We start from the raw sequence: 17,010 nt of genomic DNA on the forward strand, positions 1-17,010 counted from the left end.
TTGACTGGTACTGTATATACACAAATATTTTTTAACAGTCGGGGACTTTTTCCATTGTGGTACCTCTTTTTTAAACTTTTTTTTACATAAATACATTAATACAGACATTACAGAGCTAGAGACAGTATGTGGGGGGAGTTTAAGTACAATTCTTACAAGCGTTTTTGGCTGGTAGCTTATTCTTTAGATGTTTTGGGCTGCTGGTGAACCATGATGTGCAGGTATAATGAAAGGTACACTGGACTAGCACACTTGGCAGAGTCTTTAGGGTGTCTATAGCTAGGTTTCCATACAATTGGCGACAGATTAAAATGTGAATATTCAAAAATTTTCATAAAAACAGTATGCTATTTCAGAGTTTCCTTTAGGATTTACACACAGAATAATACGAAATGCTCTGAGACCAGGTTGCAGCCAGTCAGACGTCTGCAGTGGCCGTACAACATCTACTGTGATATGGCCTCTGCAGAAGTCAGGGCATTCATACTTCTTGCGCTTCGCAGAGCAGAGGTATTCTGAAGGATTAGGAGTTTTACAGGACATCCTGCCCCCACCTACTGTCAACCAATCATGTCAATGCAGAACTATACAGAGATATAGAGTACCACAGTATGAGTCATAATAGCCATAATACCTATTTAGTAGTCTTGTGGCTTGGGAGAAGAAGCTGTTCAGGATCCTGTTGGTTACAGACTTGGTGCATCGGTACTGCTTGCCATGCAGTAGCAGAGAGAACTGTCTATGCCAAGCAGGATGTTGGATGCCAAGCAGTTGCCATACCAAGCGGTGATACAGCCAGTCAAGAGAGGGCTGCCCACCAAAACTCACTCTCAGTGGTGCAGCTGCGGGCCCAGGACAAATCTTGTCAGCCTCGTGAGGAGTAACAGGCGTTGTTGTGCCCTCTTTACGACTGTGTTGGTGTGTGTGGACCATGATAGATGCTTAGTAATGTGGACACAGAGGAACTTGAAGCTCTCAACCCGCTAGAGCAGCCCCGTCGATGTGAATGGAGGTGTGCTCGGTCCTCCGTTTCCTGTAGTCCACGATCAACTCCTTTGTCTTGCTGAAGTTGAGGGAGAGGTTGTTGTCCTGGCGCCACACTGCCAGGTCTCTAACCTCCTCCCTATAGGCTGCCTCAACGTCGTCAGTGCTCAGGCCTACCACCGTTGTGTAGTCAGCAAACTTAATTTAAAATAAAAAAAAATATTTCACCTTTATTTTACTAGGTAGGCCAGTTGAGAACAAGTTCTCATTTACAACTGCGACCTGGCCAAGATAAATCAAAGCAGTGCGACACAATCAACAACACAGAGTTACACATGGAATAAACAAGCGTACAGTCAATAACACAATAGAAAAAAAAGAAAGTCTATATACAGTGTGTGCAAATGGCATGAGGAGGTAGGCAATAAATAGGCCATAGTAGCGAGGTAATTGCAATTTAGCAGATTAACACTGGAGTGATACATGAGCAGATGATGATGTGCAAGTAGAGATACTGGTGTGCAAAAGAGCAGAAAACTAAATAAAAACAATATGGGGATGAGGTAGGTAGATTGGGTGGGCTATTTACAGATGGACTATGTACAGCTGCAGCGATCGGTTAGCTGCTCAGATAGCTGATGTTTAAAGTTGGTGAGGGAAATATATGTCTCCAGCTTCAGCGATTTTTGCAATTCATTCCAGTCACTGGCAGCAGAGAACTGGAAGGAAAGGCGGCCAAAGTAGGTGTTGGCTTTGGGGATGACCAGTGAGAAAAACCTGCTGGAGCGCTTGCTACGGGTGGGTGTTGTTATCGTGACCAGTAAGCTGAGATAAGGCGAAGCTTTACCTAGCATAGATTTATAGATGACCTGGAGCCAGTGGGTCTGGCGACGAATATGTAGTGAGGGCCAGCCGACTAGAGCATACAGGTCGCAGTGGTGGGTGGTAAGGGGCTTTGGTAACAAAACAGATGGGACTGTGATAGACTGTATCCAGTTTGCTGAGTAGAGTATTGGAAGCTATTTTGTAGATGAGGATCGGTAGGATAGTCAGTTTTACTATGGTAAGTTTGACGGCGTGAGTGAAGGAGGCTTTGTTGCGAAATAGAAAGCCGATTCTAGATTTGGTTTTGGATTGGAGATGTTTAATATGAGTCTGGAAGGAGAGTTTACAGTCAAGCCAGACACCTAGGTATTTGTAGTTGTCCACATATTCTAGGTCAGAACCGTCCAGGGTAGTGATGCTAGTCGGGCGGGCGGGTGCCGGCAGCGAACGGTTGAAATGCATGCATTTGGTTTTACTAGTGTTTAAGAGCAGTTGGAGGCCACGGAAGGAGTGTTGTATGGCATTGAAGCTCATTTGGAGGTTAGTTAACACAGTGTCCAAATGATGGTGTTGGAGTTGTGCTCGGCCAGATAGTCGTGGGTGAACAGGGAGTACAGGAGGGGACTAAGCACGCACCCGTGATGAGTCCCCTTGTTGAGAATCAGCGTGGCGGATGTGTTGTTGCCTACCCTCACCACCTGGGGCAGCCCGTCAGGAAGTCCAGGATCCAGTTGCAGAGGGAGGTTTTCAGTGTCAGGGTCCTTAGCTTAGTGATGAGCTTCTAGGGCACTATGGTGTTGAACACTGAGCTGTAGTCAGCATTCTTAAACATAGGTGTTCCTCTTGTCCATGTGGGAGAGGGCAGTGTGAAGTGCAATAGAGATTGAGTGATCTGTTGGGGCGGTATGGAAATTGGAGTGGGTCCAGTGTGTCTGGGATGATGGTGTTGATGTGAGCCATGACCAGCCTTTTTTTAGCATTTCATGGCTACAGATGTGAGTGCTATGAGGCATTAGTAATTTAGACAGGTTACCTTGGACACGGACTATGGTGGTCTGCTTGAAACATGTAGGCATTACAGACTGAGTCAGGTAGAGTTTGAAAAGCTAGTCAGCACATTATAAGTTTCCGGATTAGTGTCCTGCTCCTTGAAAATGGCAGCTCTAGCCTTTAGCTCAGTGCAAATGTTGCCTGTAATCCATAGTTTCTGGTTGGGATATGTACTTACGGTCACTGTGGGGATGACGTCTATGCACTTATTAATGAAGCCATTGACTGATGTGGTAAACTCCTCAATACCATTGGCTGAATCCCGGAACATATTCCAGTCTGTGCTAGTGAAACAGTCCTGTAGCTTAGCATCTGCTTCCTCGGACCACTTCTGTATTGAGAGCGTCACTGGTACTTTCTGTTTGAGTTTTTGCTTGTAAGCAGGAATCAGGATATAGAGTTATGGTCAGATTTGCCAAATGGAGGGCGAGAGAGAGCTTTGGTATGCGTATTAGATTTCCAGAATACCGGGGGGGGTAATATTAGAGACCGCGCACTAGCTGTTGTCATGTGGGTAGTGCTAGGTACAGTGCCTTGCAAAAGTATTCACCCCCCTTGGCGTTTTACCTATTTTGTTGCATTACAACCTGTAATTGAAATTGATTTTTATTTGGATTTCATGTAATGGACATACACAAAATAGTCCAAATTTGTTAAGTGAAATGAAGAAAAAAAAAAATTCTAAGAATTTTAAACAATTTAAAAAGGAAAAGTGGTGTGTGCATATGTATTCACCCCCTTTGCTATGAAGCCCCTAAATAAGATCTGGTGCAACCAATTACCTTCAGAAGTCAAATAATTAGTTAAATAAAGTCCATCTGTGTGCAACCTAAGTGTCACATGGTTTGTCACATGATCTACGTATATATATGCCTGTTCTGAAAGGCCCCAGAGTCTGCAACACCACTAAGCAAGGGGCACCACCAAGCAAGCGGCACTATGAAGACCAAGGAGCTCTCCAAACAGGTCAGGGACAAAGTTGTGGAGAAGTACAGATCAGGGTTGGGTTAGAAAAAAATATCTGAAACTTTGAACATCCTACGGAGCACCATTAAATCCAATATTAAAAAAATGTAAAGAATATGGCACCACAAAAAACCTGTCAAGAGAGGGCTGCCCATTAATCAGAGAGGCAACAAAGAGACCAAAGATAACCCTGACGGAGCAGCAAAGCTCCACAGCGGAGATTGGAGTATCTGTCCATAGGACAACATTAAGCTGTACACTCCACAGAGCTGGGCTTTACAGAAGAGTGGCCAGAAAAAAAGCCATTGCTTAAAGAAAAAAATAAACATATGGAAGAAGGTACTCTGGTCAGATGAGACAAAAATTGAGCTTTTTGGCCATCAAGGAAAACGCTATGTCTGGTGCAAACCCAACACCTCTCATCACCCCGAGAACACCATCCCCACAGTGAAGCATGGTGGTAGCAGCATCATGCTGTGGGTATGTTTCTCATCGGCAGGGACTGGGAAACTGGTCAAAATTGAAGGATTGATGGATGGCGCTAAATACAGGGTAATTATTGACGGAAACCTGTTTCAGTCTTCCAGAGATTTGAGACTGGGATGGAGGTTCACCTTCCAGCAGGACAATGACCCTAAGCATACTGCTAAAGCAACACTCGAGTGTAGAGGTCGACCGATTATGATTTTTCAACGCCAATACCGATTATTGGAGGACCAAAAAAAGCCGATACCGATTAATCGGATGAATTTATATATATATTTGTAATAATGACAGTTACAACAATACTGAATGAACACTTATTTTAATTTAATATAATACATCAATAAAATCAATTTAGTCTCAAATAAATAATGAAACATGTTCAATTTGGTTTAAATAATGCAAAAACAAAGTGTTGGAGAAGAAAGTAAAAGTGCAATACGTGCCATGTAAAAAAGCTAACGTTTAAGTTCCTTGCTCAGAACATATGAAATCTGGTGGTTCCTTTTAACATGAGTCTTCAATATTCCAAGGTAAGAAGTTTTAGGTTGTAGTTATTATAGGACTTTTTATCTCTATACCATTTGTATTTCATATACCTTTGACTATTGGATGTTCTAATAGGTACTTTAGTATTGCCAGCCTAATCTCGGGAGTTGATAGGCTTGAAGTCATAAACAGCGCAATGCTTGAAGCACAGTGAAGAGCTGCTGGCAAATGCAGGAAAGTGCTGTTTGAATGAATGCTTACGAGCCCGCTGCTGCCTACCACCGCTCAGTCAGACTGCTCTATCAAGTCATAGACTTAATTATAATGTAATAACACACAGAAATACGAGCCTTAGGTCATTAATATGGTCAAATACGGAAACTATAATTTCGAAAACGAAACGTTTATTCTTTCAGTGAAATACGGAACCGTTCCGTATTTTATCTAACGGGTGGCATCCCTAAGTCTAAATATTGCTGTTACATTGCACAAAATTCAATGTTTTGTCTTAATTATGTACAATTCTGGCAAATCAATTACGGTCTTTGTTAGGAAGAAATGGTCTTCACACAGTTCGCAACGAGCCAGGCGGCCCAAACTGCTGCATATACCCTGACTCTGCTTGCACAGAACGCATGAGAAGTGACACAATTTCCCTAGTTAAAATAAATTAATGTTAGCAGGCAATATTAACTAAATATGCAGGTTTAAAAATATATACTTGTGTATTGATTTTAAGAAAGGCATTGGTGTTTATGGTTAGGTACACATTGGTGCAACGACAGTGCTTTTTTCGCAAATGCGCTTGTTAAATCACCTGTTTGGCGAAGTAGGCTGTGATTCAATGATAAATTAACAGGCACCACATTGATTATATGCAACGCAGGACAAGCTAGATAAACTAGTAATATCATCAACCATGTGTAGTTAACTAGTGATTATGTTAAGATTGATTGTTTTTTAATGCTAGCTAGCACCTTACCTTGGCTCCCTGCTGCACTCGCATAACAGGTAGTCAGCCTGCCATGCAGTCTCCTCGTGGAGTGCAATGTAATCGGCCATAATCGGTGTCCAAAAATGCTGATTACCGATTGTTATGAAAACTTTAAATCGGCCCTAATTAATTGGCCATTCCGATTAATCGGTCGACCTCTACTCGAGTGGTTTAAGGGGAAACATTTAAATGTCTTGGAATGGCAAAGTCAAAGCCCAGACCTCCATCCAACTGAGAATCTGTGATATGACTTAAAGATTGCTGTACACCAGCGGAACCCATCCAACTTGAAGGAGCTGGAGCAGTTTTGCCTTGAAGAATGGCATAAATCCCAGTGGCTAGTTGTGCCAAGCTTATAGAAACATACCCCAAGAGACTTGCAGCTGTAATTGCTGCAAAATGTGGTTCTACAAAGTATTGACTTTGGGGGGGTGAATAGTTATGCAGTTTTCTGTTTTTTTGTCTTATTTCTTGTTTGTTTCACAATAAAAAATATTTTGCATCTTCAACATGGTAGGCATGTGTCAATCAAACGATACAACCCCCCCAAAAATCAATTTTAATTCCAGGTTGTAAGGCAACAAAATAGGAAAAATGGCAAGGGCGGTGAATAATTTTGCAAGCCACTGTATCAACAGCTATTGTAAGCCAACCGATTAGGGGGCTGGAAGCTATAGTGAGTTCGATTGGTCATTCGTGCTGCAATATTATGGAGGACTTGCATTAAATTCAGGTTTCCTCAAATTTAGTCCCACAACTACCTCACAAAGGGGCCAGGGTTCTGGTCTGGAAGCACCCTTTTGACTGCACATATAGATTTGCCTGGTACTGCAGTTTAACTGAAGTATGGCCAAGAAAGACAATTCCATTAGAGAAGACAAGTTTGAGAATTCCTAATAAGACAGTTTAGTCCTCCCCTTTGTGCACAAAACATCCATTGAGTTATTCAAAATAAATGTTTCCATCACTCACAACCGAAGATACTAACATTTTATATTCATGCTCTACGACATGAGCCCAACTAGCCAGGGGACATTCCGTTTGGCTTGTTTAGCTGTCCACGCACTGACAGAGTTGCTGGAGCATGCTTGCGCGATACTGCTGTCTGTCCAGTGCGCATTGAGTGCTAGTGCGCATGCGCAGTAATCCCAGTCAGAAAAGTAAAAGCAACTACAAAACAGCGTATGCGAACATGAGTAGATTACGTTGTTCAATGGTCGGACATCTTGGATACAGTCTCCAAACGGGTTCCTTGGGAGGTCCCAAGTCTGACGTCACCCCATTGAAGTTTAAAACGGTTAAGGTAAGGGTTAAGGTTAGGGTAAATGTCATTTTTAGGTTTTTGCTAGTCAGTTTAAGGGTCAGCTGTGTCCTTATACAGTGAGGGAAAAAAGTATTTGATCCCCTGCTGATTTTGTATGTTTGCCCACTGACAAAGAAATGATCGGTCTATCATTTTAATGGTAGGTTTATTTGAACAGTGAGAGACAGAATAACAACAAAACAATACCGAAAAATGCATGTCAAAAATATTATAAATTGATTTGCATTTTAATGAGGGAAATAAGTATTTGACCCCCTCTCAATCAGAAAGATTTCTGGCTCCCAGGTGTCTTTTATACAGGTAACGAGCTGAGATTAGGAGCACACTCTTAAAGGGAGTGCTCCTAATCTCAGTTTGTTACCTGTATAAAAGACACCTATCCACAAAAGCAATCAATCAATCAGATTCCAAACTCTCCACCATGGCCAAGACCAAAGAGCTCTCCAAGGATGTCAGGGACAAGATTGTAGACCTACACAAGGCTGGAATGGGCTACAAGACCATCGCCAAACAGCTTGGTGAGAAGGTGACAACAGTTGGTGCGATTATTCGCAAATGAAAGAAACACAAAAGAACTGTCAATCTCCCTCGGCCTGGGGCTCCATGCAAGATCTCACCTCGTGGAGTTGCAATGATCATGAGAACAGTGAGGAATCAGCCCAGAACAACACGGGAGGATCTTGTCAATGATCTCAAGGCAGCTGGGACCATAGTCACCAAGAAAACAATTGGTAACACACTACGCCGTGAAGGACTGAAATCCTGCAGCGCCCGCAAGGTCCCCCTGCTCAAGAAAGCACATATACATGCCCGTCTGAAGTTTGCCAATGAACATCTGAAGGATTCAGAGGACAACTGGGTGAAAGTGTTGTGGTCAGATGAGACCAAAATGGAGCTCTTTGGCATCAACTCAACTCGCCGTGTTTGGAGGAGGAGGAATGCTGCCTATGACCCCAAGAACACCATCCCCACTGTCAAACATGGAGGTGGAAACATTATGCTTTGGGGGTGTTTTTCTGCTAAGGGGACAGGACAACTTCACCGCATCAAAGGGACGATGGACGGGGCCATGTACCATCAAATCTTGGGTGAGAACCTCCTTCCCTCAGCCAGGGCATTGAAAATGGGTCATGGATGGGTATTCCAGCATGACAATGTCCCAATACACACAGCCAAGGCAACAAAGGAGTGGCTCAAGAAGAAGCACATTAAGGTCCTGGAGTGGCCTAGCCAGTCTCCAGACCTTAATCCCATAGAAAATCTGTGGAGAGAGCTGAAGGTTCGAGTTGCCAAAGGTCAGCCTTGAAACCTTAATGACTTGGAGAAGATCTGCAAAGAGGAGTGGGACAAAATCCCTCCTGAGATGTGTGCAAACCTGGTGGCCAACTACAAGAAACGTCTGACCTCTGTGATTGCCAACAAGGGTTTTGCCACCAAGTACTAAGTCATGTTTTGCAGAAGGGTCAAATACTTATTTCCCTCATTAAAATGCACATCATTTTATAACATTTTTGACATGCGTTTTTCTGGATTTTTTGTTGTTGTTATTCTGTCTCTCACTGTTCAAATAAACCTACCATTAAAAGTATAGACTGATCATTTCTTTGTCAGTGGGCAAACGTACAAAATCAGCGGGGGATCAAATACTTTTTTCCCTCACTGTAGTCTCTCCCTAGAGTGGATAATGCTACATCCTGATGTTGCACACAGATTTCAGCCGAGGGGTAAACAACAGACTGCTGAAACCTGAATGGCTGAACATCAGGAAGAAGCATCAGCCACTTTAGCTGGCATGGTGGTGGAAATGTTGTTTGATTAAGACTGTATGCATATTTTTCCAGCTTATTTTTTTTTCGGCAGCTTGCCATTAAAGCTTGTTGAGGAGGAAACCTACACCCTTGCAGCCTGAATGGAGGATGTTTTATATATGAGCTGGTCGCCCGGGGACACAAGTGCATAGCCGGCTGCATACATTCCTGTTGGACGCAGATGACAAATGACATAAAAGGAATAATAGCGCCTAGAGCTCTATGAACTAGAGACTGCGTCCAAGATGGATGCCTGTTGTTTTCAATGTAATCTACTCACGTTCGCAAACACTGTTTCGTGGTGGTCGCTATCGGCTTCACAGAGCATATAACGCCTGCGCACTAGCACTTACAGTGAGCAATGGAGCAGCGCGAGCAGCGACAACTTCCTTGGATGAATATAAAATGTTAATATCTACGGCATTGGATGAATATAAAATGTTAATATCTACGGCTGTGTAAAAATCAGCCTTGAGGACAATAACTGAAATAATAATATAGATATTTTGGGCTCAAAGGTGATAACAAAAGTGTTTTTTAAATGTTTTTTTTTACTTCTCTATGGGGCCGTCGATGGGAATTTTCCTTTTGGGCTTGACTTCAGCTAAACTGCAGTACTGAGAGTGCCCACTTAGCACAGTGGAAAGCATGCTTGCAGACCGGAATCCTGGCCCCCTGGTTCATATACAGAGAAATAATAATAATACCCATAAAACCTAGCGGTCAAACAGGGAAATGGTTCCAATCGTTTTTCAACCTTTCATTTTTCCCATTGGGGATTTTAGATACACTTCAAATAAGGGCTGTGTTCGTGTAGGCTTACCCTGGGGTGACGTTTTGATAACCGTGTAAGTCTCTCTAGGACAAGGTGAATTTATCAATATATTCGCCTGTATTTATCCCCCAAAATGAAATGCTAATTTGTAGATTTTTTGTTTTGATATCTATTTTAAAGCTAATTAGCATTTTCGAATCTGAGAGTAAATAGAGCCGAATATATTGATAAAAGTCACCTTGTCAGACAGAGATTTATGTGGTTATGAAAACATCACGCCAGGGTAAGCATACACAAAACACAGCCCTAATTTTAAGTGTCTCTAAAATCCTCTATGTGAAAAATGAATTGTGGAAAACGATTGGAAGCATTTCCCTGTTTGACCACTAGGTTTTATGGGTATTATAACACCTCCTCTGTGTGGGTCTATACCCTGCTGCAAACATTCCAGTTGGATGCAGATGACCACTTCAAAGGAATAATAGCGCCATCTGCCGGCCGGTTGGGCTAATATAACTCAATGATATGAACATAAAACCGACGGAGTTCCACCTCCGACACCGCCAAAACGACACTGCAAATGTAAATCTGATTCAATGTGTCGTAAAAGGGATCATTACATTCAAGCATATACCTACCTGATTACTTTGGTCTTCATGGCTGTACTGTAGGCCTATCCCAATTGAAAAAAAGTAGTCTCATCGCTTTGCTTGCATTAATTAAGCTTGTTTGAGAGACAACATGATTAGATAGCCTACATAGCCTACATGAATAGAAAGAAGTCAACCATACTATGTGTATGAGGGTATTACATAGCTATTCACAGTTTGACTAAAATAAATATAAACGTTTTCTCGCTTTTAAAAGACCAATGATATTGCCATTCAAAGTGCCAAACTTCTCAAATTTGACCGTGGGACAGAAATTAGGGCATGTTCCTCCTCACCTAACCTAAAGTAGCAGGTTGGCCTATAAGCTATAGCTTTGCCGTGCTTTTCTCCAAGTGGCGACCACAAGCCGTGAATGTTTGAAGTTCGTATTTGAATGTTCATTGCACTGTTCATTTGCAAAGGAATACAAATAATATATATATAAGAATTGCCTGTCAAAGTGGTGCGTGGATAGACATTCGATGGCTTGAATAGTACCATAAAAATGTAGCAACTCTATAGCCACCTTAAAACTAACATTACATGATTTCATAATCACAGTGATAATAAATGTAGAAGCAAAGCAGATGTCTAGCCAATGTTTGGAGTAACAATATTTTTATAGTTTCATTTTGACCCCTAGCATTTCGGTCCAGCTCATATACTTCATTCCAAGATAGGGTATGCCTACTTTCAACAGCCTATATTTTTCTTGAATGAATAAAATACTATATCTTATGGAACAATCACTGTTGGTTGATCACAACAGCAGTGCTGAGTAGACTCAAGGGGGATATAAAAAAAAGGGCGCAAACTTCTAATAATCAGTGGACAAATGAATTTATTCGTCTCACAAATCAAACAACAGTGAAAAACATCGATTAGCAATATTCAAATAGAAGACAATACAGTAAAACGAGGCCTACTGGTAGTACAGCCCTACATACATTATATTTCAACCAAATTGCTATCTAAAAGCCAATCAGAAAATCAGTTAAGACCTGCAGACAGTTGTTGTCTTTGGTAAAAAATAAAACGTGAATATTAGTAAACGCGTGCTTTCACAGTTCCTTACAAAATCTATTTGTTTGATTATTTACAAGTGCACGGAAAATCGAAAAGAATTGCCGCATCAGTCAGGCTACCATTAGATTGATAATTTATGACCAATGGTCTGAACAAGGAGAATGAAGGTAGACCTAGGTTACTGGGTTATTAGTCAAAATAGCATGGGTTTAATTAACAAAATGGGCTATCGGGACAAAATAAGACATTTGCTATGCGCACAAGAGTAGGCTACCTTGGATGAAGAGGGTCATCTATTCTAACACCTACAGCCTATGGTCTTGAAGTTAAACAATAAAATAGTGTTCCTCATTTCATTTTAAATAGTCGTTGAATTATCAAACCCACATCTCAAATAGTTATTAAAATGTTGGTAATTCATTGAATTTGAAAGACAAATCCCCACCTTACTTGTACCACTAGGGAATATCGGAAAAACATGAGAGAAAAAAGAGAAACAAAGCAGCTGGAGATGTTGTTAGGGAAATGTTGTCGGCCTAAAAATGCTTTAATATATTACATAGATTCAAATGATCATTCCAGTGGCATATACTCTCGTCACATTTGTTCTGCGATGGAGAAAATTGGAGTCAAAACCTATGGAATTTGGCTGTTTTCTTATTAGGTTAGGAGGAAACGTTCATGCTAGGGCCATCCTTTATGACTGAGAATTGAGGCTATCATGTCTGAAAAACATCCAAATACATTGTAACCAGAGAGGTAGATTGACCTACATGTTTTTTCTACTTTCTTCCTCGTTCTTATGTAGGCCTACCACCTCGCTATCCCAGCCAGGATTGTCCGATATGTATTAATTAATTAGTGTGCCCCTGAATGTATTGCGCAATGGATACTCGATGGTTCATAGTCGCCAAATCATAAGGTGTGTGGCCTTTGGAGTTGCACCTTGTGGCTTCCATCGTACAACCAACAAGGAGCTGGACCACATCAAGATAGCCTTCTCTTGCGGCTAGATGCAATGGAAGGTTCCCATCATTGTCCAGGAGATTGACGTCTGCGCCATGATCCATCAGTACGTGTAGGGTGTCTGCATATCCATCCCTTGCAGCGTCATGAGTGATGGTGAGACCTCTGACATGGTCGCGCACGTTTGGATTTGCGTTCGCCCTCAGCAGCGCTTCCGCGATGGCGGGGTTACCAAGTTTCATCACCTGTAAAAAAAATTAAGAAAGAAAGAAGAAAAAAAAAGGTAAAAAATATAATCGAATATCAGTGCTGGTTGAGAGCAGAATACTTATATAGTAAAGTATATGCAAAGACAGAACATGTAGGCTGTAAGAAGTATAGTGTTTTAAGGAAAATAGGAATTCTTTAGGCTATGTTGCGGAGAGAGACACGTCTAGATTTACACCTGTTTTTTTTTCAAAAGGAACGATAAAAAACGAATCTAAACCACATAACAATTTATTATGTATTCATTATGTTAACCTTTTTTCATTCGTCTTTTACGTAAATTATGTAAACCTATTATCTTCTAATAAATCATAGAGCGTTAGTTCGTCGTCATCATTATTAGGCATATAGAATTAATAGCCATGACATATATTTTTCATTTGGAAGAGAGGAGTGATACTAATAGTGTATTACAGTTTTGTGCATGAGGATACATGTCATACTTATATCGTTTTTTATGTACTAAGGTAAATCTTATAGAGCACTTTGAGTATAGGCCTAAATTGGATTTATACATTCAACAAAAACGTGTGGTTCGGTCAATTAACCACTTTCAGCCCTTTTCATCTGCACCCTGGACCCTATAACATGGTAAGAGATTAGCCTGAACATCTATCCAGTATGGTCATGAACTGTCCAAATCAACAGTCTTTCACAATCTGCAATTTGCTAGTTTTTCATGAGTTTGATTGTGTAATTTGACAAAACAGTAAACATAGTTACATTTCTAAAGCAAACATTGCATTTGGAGATTCCCCATGTGGTCAAAGGCAGATATTCAGAGGTATGCCAAGGCGGTATAAATATAGCCTAACCAACCAAGTGATCAACCCACATAAATGTGTTATGACATAAAGAAACAGCAAATTTGTGTTTGATCTATAAGCTTACAATTTAAGAAATAGTCTTGTTGAAACCAAACCATTACATGTTTCATAGGCCTATGTGTCTGAGTGTGCATGCTTGTCCAAAGAGTAGTGCATGAGGTCAAGCATCAAGGTCTTGACTATATTATCTTCTTTAATTATCACTATTGAGCAATGATACTTCTATATAAATATAAAAACGTAATCACATTATTCAATGATTGACAAGTTTTCATAATGTTTGAACCCATCCTTATCAAGATATATAAACCTGCTAAACTTTTTAGTCTACAGAATGTCAAAAATATGAATATATTCAACAACAAATATATAATGCATTGCAATTACAGTTTCTGGTAAATCACGAATAGGTGTACATCATTAGTCTAGTCTACATTGGTTTTTTTTGTGGTTCACATAATGCTACTAAATTAAGGCCTACAAGTCACTTTGCTGCACTCTCCATAAATCATACAATTAAAAATATGACACCCAACACAGCCTATTCTCTTTATGCTATATTAGACTATTCGTTGAAAATCATTTGGATCAAGTATACTTATAAGTCCAAGTTACAGAAATTGTAACCTCTGGATAATTTTAACACTTTATTTGTCAATAAAGCACGCAGTTTAGTCCATTTTACATTAGGCTATACTAACACACATATGCTAAGATGTGGTAGTTTAAGTTCAAATCGATCAAATAGACTGAATCATGAATTTATAGATGTACATGTTTATAAAATAAAATGCAGAACCAACCTGTAACGGTGTCCTGCCGAATACATTGTTTTCATTAACATCTGCTCCGTTCTGTAATAACATCTCAACTTCTGCTAAGTCTCCTCTTGCAGATGCGCTGCTCAGTCTGTTTGCCCCTCCAGCCATTCTTGGTGGACGAAAACCATAAAGAGAATAATGTTATATGATACAGGTTTCAAAAGTTGATACTAAGGTATGTGTGAATGATTTTGATGGTATACGTCTTCTTGGTTGTGACGCAAGGCACTGAGAAAATGTAGTAAATAGTCTGTAGCCTGAAAGAAGTTGGTACACTGCCAGGGTCCGCCTCCCTTTTTAATACCATCCCAATGTAACAACTCGCATCAGCACGGAAAACATGGATGTCACGCCATTTCCAACTCAAGTGTATGGTCATCACCACCTTCCTTAAAAATATTTTATTTTTTATCACATTGGATTGGAATGTTGGATGTCCACTTGTAGACGAAGATGCACGAAGTTGAAAAACTAAAAACTAATTCCAATCGTCCAGCCTGCAGAGTTGAGGTTTATCTTTATTCTTGAACCCCGTTCACGTGAAGTTGATAACGTTTGAGATTCTAAATGAGTGTTCAGGGATATTTCCCATGGTTAATTTATAGACCCGTGTTATTCAGAAAGATTCTATCCAACTCCACAATTAGGCTATATACTACCCTTCCGGACTGACGATACAGGTTAGCCTACAGGTGCAACTTATCTGCAACTCCAAAATGTTGGTCTGTCTCCTGCTCTCAAAAACGTTGCCTATGATGTCCTGCTGCAACTGTATCCATGGAACACTGCCGTTTCGATTAGGGCTTGTAAGTTTGTAGCTTCTGATTGTCGACTTGCTCTCTTACCAGTCCGGGGCTGAGAAAGATAGTTTAGAAAAAAACATTCTGACAACGTTAAGTTATCCAATGACATTTGGAGAGATGCTTGTTCAGAGTTTTATGTACACTTCCCGCCCATTTTCAAATGATGATACACGGTCTGGATATCGTCCTTCTTTGGTTCATTAATAGTAGCCTAAAGTGTTTGTTCGGGACAGTGCGCGGGAACAGTTTAGTCATTTGATATTGACGTTATATTAGCATATTCCGCTGAGCACATTACTGTAGCAGCATTGCCTACCATCTGTTACACTGAAAAGATTTACGCTACTAAACTTGTAAAGTTGAGTATATAAATGAAATCAACCACACCATGGGCTAAGTTGTTTCAAGTTCAGCCTGTAACAGGCATATGCCGGGTAGGTGTAGCCTAATCATGTAGGAATATAGCTTAACATAGCCTACACACATTTCAATGTATAGCCTAGCCTTCATTCATATAACATTCTCCTACATACGACACCTCCTTACCCTTGCCATCATATGTTGATTTAGTTCATTCATTCGACTGGTTGGAAGTCAGTATTTGAGGAAAAAAGGCTGTTCTTGACATCACTTTTAGCCTATTTTTCAAATACGCAACCCTAACGCATACCAGTCGACAAAAGCGAGAGGGCGGGACTGAAAACAGTGATCATCTAAAAGGCTGCAGAGGCTGCAGTTATGACGATAGCGTCCTAGGCTACTTTCCCGAGTGCAACCACAAGATCACATTTTCATAACCCAAAAATGCCACGGAATGTTGTTCCAGAACAGTTCATATTGCTCTCTGGTTAGGTTCGGTTGTCATGTCTCTGGCAAAGGCAACAATTAAACTTGAGGAGAGCACAGAGGCAGAGACATTTTTCTGCACAAACTAGTCATATCATAGGGCTACCATTGTGAGAGTGTAGGGAAGCCTACCTGTCAAAAACATGATATATTCAATCAGCTATTTTGGATATAACCTAGGCCTATGCATACAAAGATAAGCATTATGATTTTGTTATCAATGAGGTCGGCATGCCTAGATTAGGTATTGAAGGCCAAGTCTGAAATTTCAACAGGCTGACCCTGTCACTTTGTTTGGCAAAATGAGGGATGGGAGATATTGATAGACAGAGTAGATTGGAAAGACTGATATTCCATGAGATTGATAGTTAGACCATATTTTAAAGTGATACATTGTTAAAAGACTCAATTTACAAATAAAAACAACCTAGAATTTGGGTTATGATGGGGGAAAGACAGGTGTAGGGCCTATGCTAGCTAAGCCTACTAAACTCATGCCTATTCAAAAATGTTATTATGCAACATGACCAATGGAAAGGATATTGCTTTTATGGGCATCCCTATTCGTAAGCCTTTTATGTAAAATTAATAACTTAGGCTACTTAAATCATTATGCTAAACATTTTTAGAATGAGAGATTTCCCTCTTGTGAGACATGAGAAATGTTGGCTTTAGGCCTTCAGTACCACAGTGTGGGCCATTGGAGCTGTCCAATGGAGTTTGTGTTCTGTTTTCTCATAGTAGTTTATTAAACATTTGATGTGAACGCTCAAAAGTAAGGCTAATGTTAAAACAAATGACAATCCGACAATCCGTTATGTGGTCTATTTGTGGTTTTGTGGTCTAGTACAATACAACACAGTAAAATATACAACAATACAGAACTTGCTTTATTGGTCCATTTTCAATTTTAAAATGCAAAAAATTACATTTTCTGTCTTCTTTGATGGGTAGTCCTGATAGGCATTTTTTTATTACCTTGCATATGCTACCGGTATGGAGTACAAAGAAATGTATTTATCAAAGAGAATTGTCACTTTAAGAATAACAGCTGAGCTTCCTCACGATGCGACAATTTGGGAATACCATGAAAGGTTCCAATGTTG

The 17,010-nt window shown here is 40.5% G+C and overlaps 1 protein-coding gene across 2 annotated transcripts; it reads right to left on the reverse strand.

The window, feature by feature from the left end:
- Positions 1-11,171: 11,171 nt before the first annotated feature.
- On the reverse strand, positions 11,172-15,765 carry LOC106584328 (cyclin-dependent kinase 4 inhibitor C). Of its 2 annotated transcripts, XM_014169482.2 has the most exons (4): positions 15,605-15,765; positions 14,959-15,110; positions 14,238-14,365; positions 11,172-12,585 (listed from the first exon to the last, which is right to left on the reverse strand). In XM_014169482.2, exons 3-4 carry the CDS (start codon positions 14,361-14,363, stop codon positions 12,229-12,231), a joined length of 483 nt encoding a protein of 160 aa, XP_014024957.1. In that variant the 5' UTR covers positions 14,364-14,365; positions 14,959-15,110; positions 15,605-15,765; the 3' UTR covers positions 11,172-12,228. The 2 variants fall into 2 exon arrangements, with proteins under 2 accessions (XP_014024957.1, XP_014024958.1); XM_014169483.2 differs by lacking the exon at positions 14,959-15,110 and having other exon boundaries at positions 14,238-14,364; positions 15,605-15,764.
- Between the last annotated feature and the right edge of the window lie 1,245 nt (positions 15,766-17,010).

This window comes from Salmo salar, chromosome ssa23 (genome assembly GCF_905237065.1).
Source record: "Salmo salar chromosome ssa23, Ssal_v3.1, whole genome shotgun sequence".
Classification (NCBI taxonomy): Eukaryota; Metazoa; Chordata; class Actinopteri; order Salmoniformes; family Salmonidae; genus Salmo; species Salmo salar.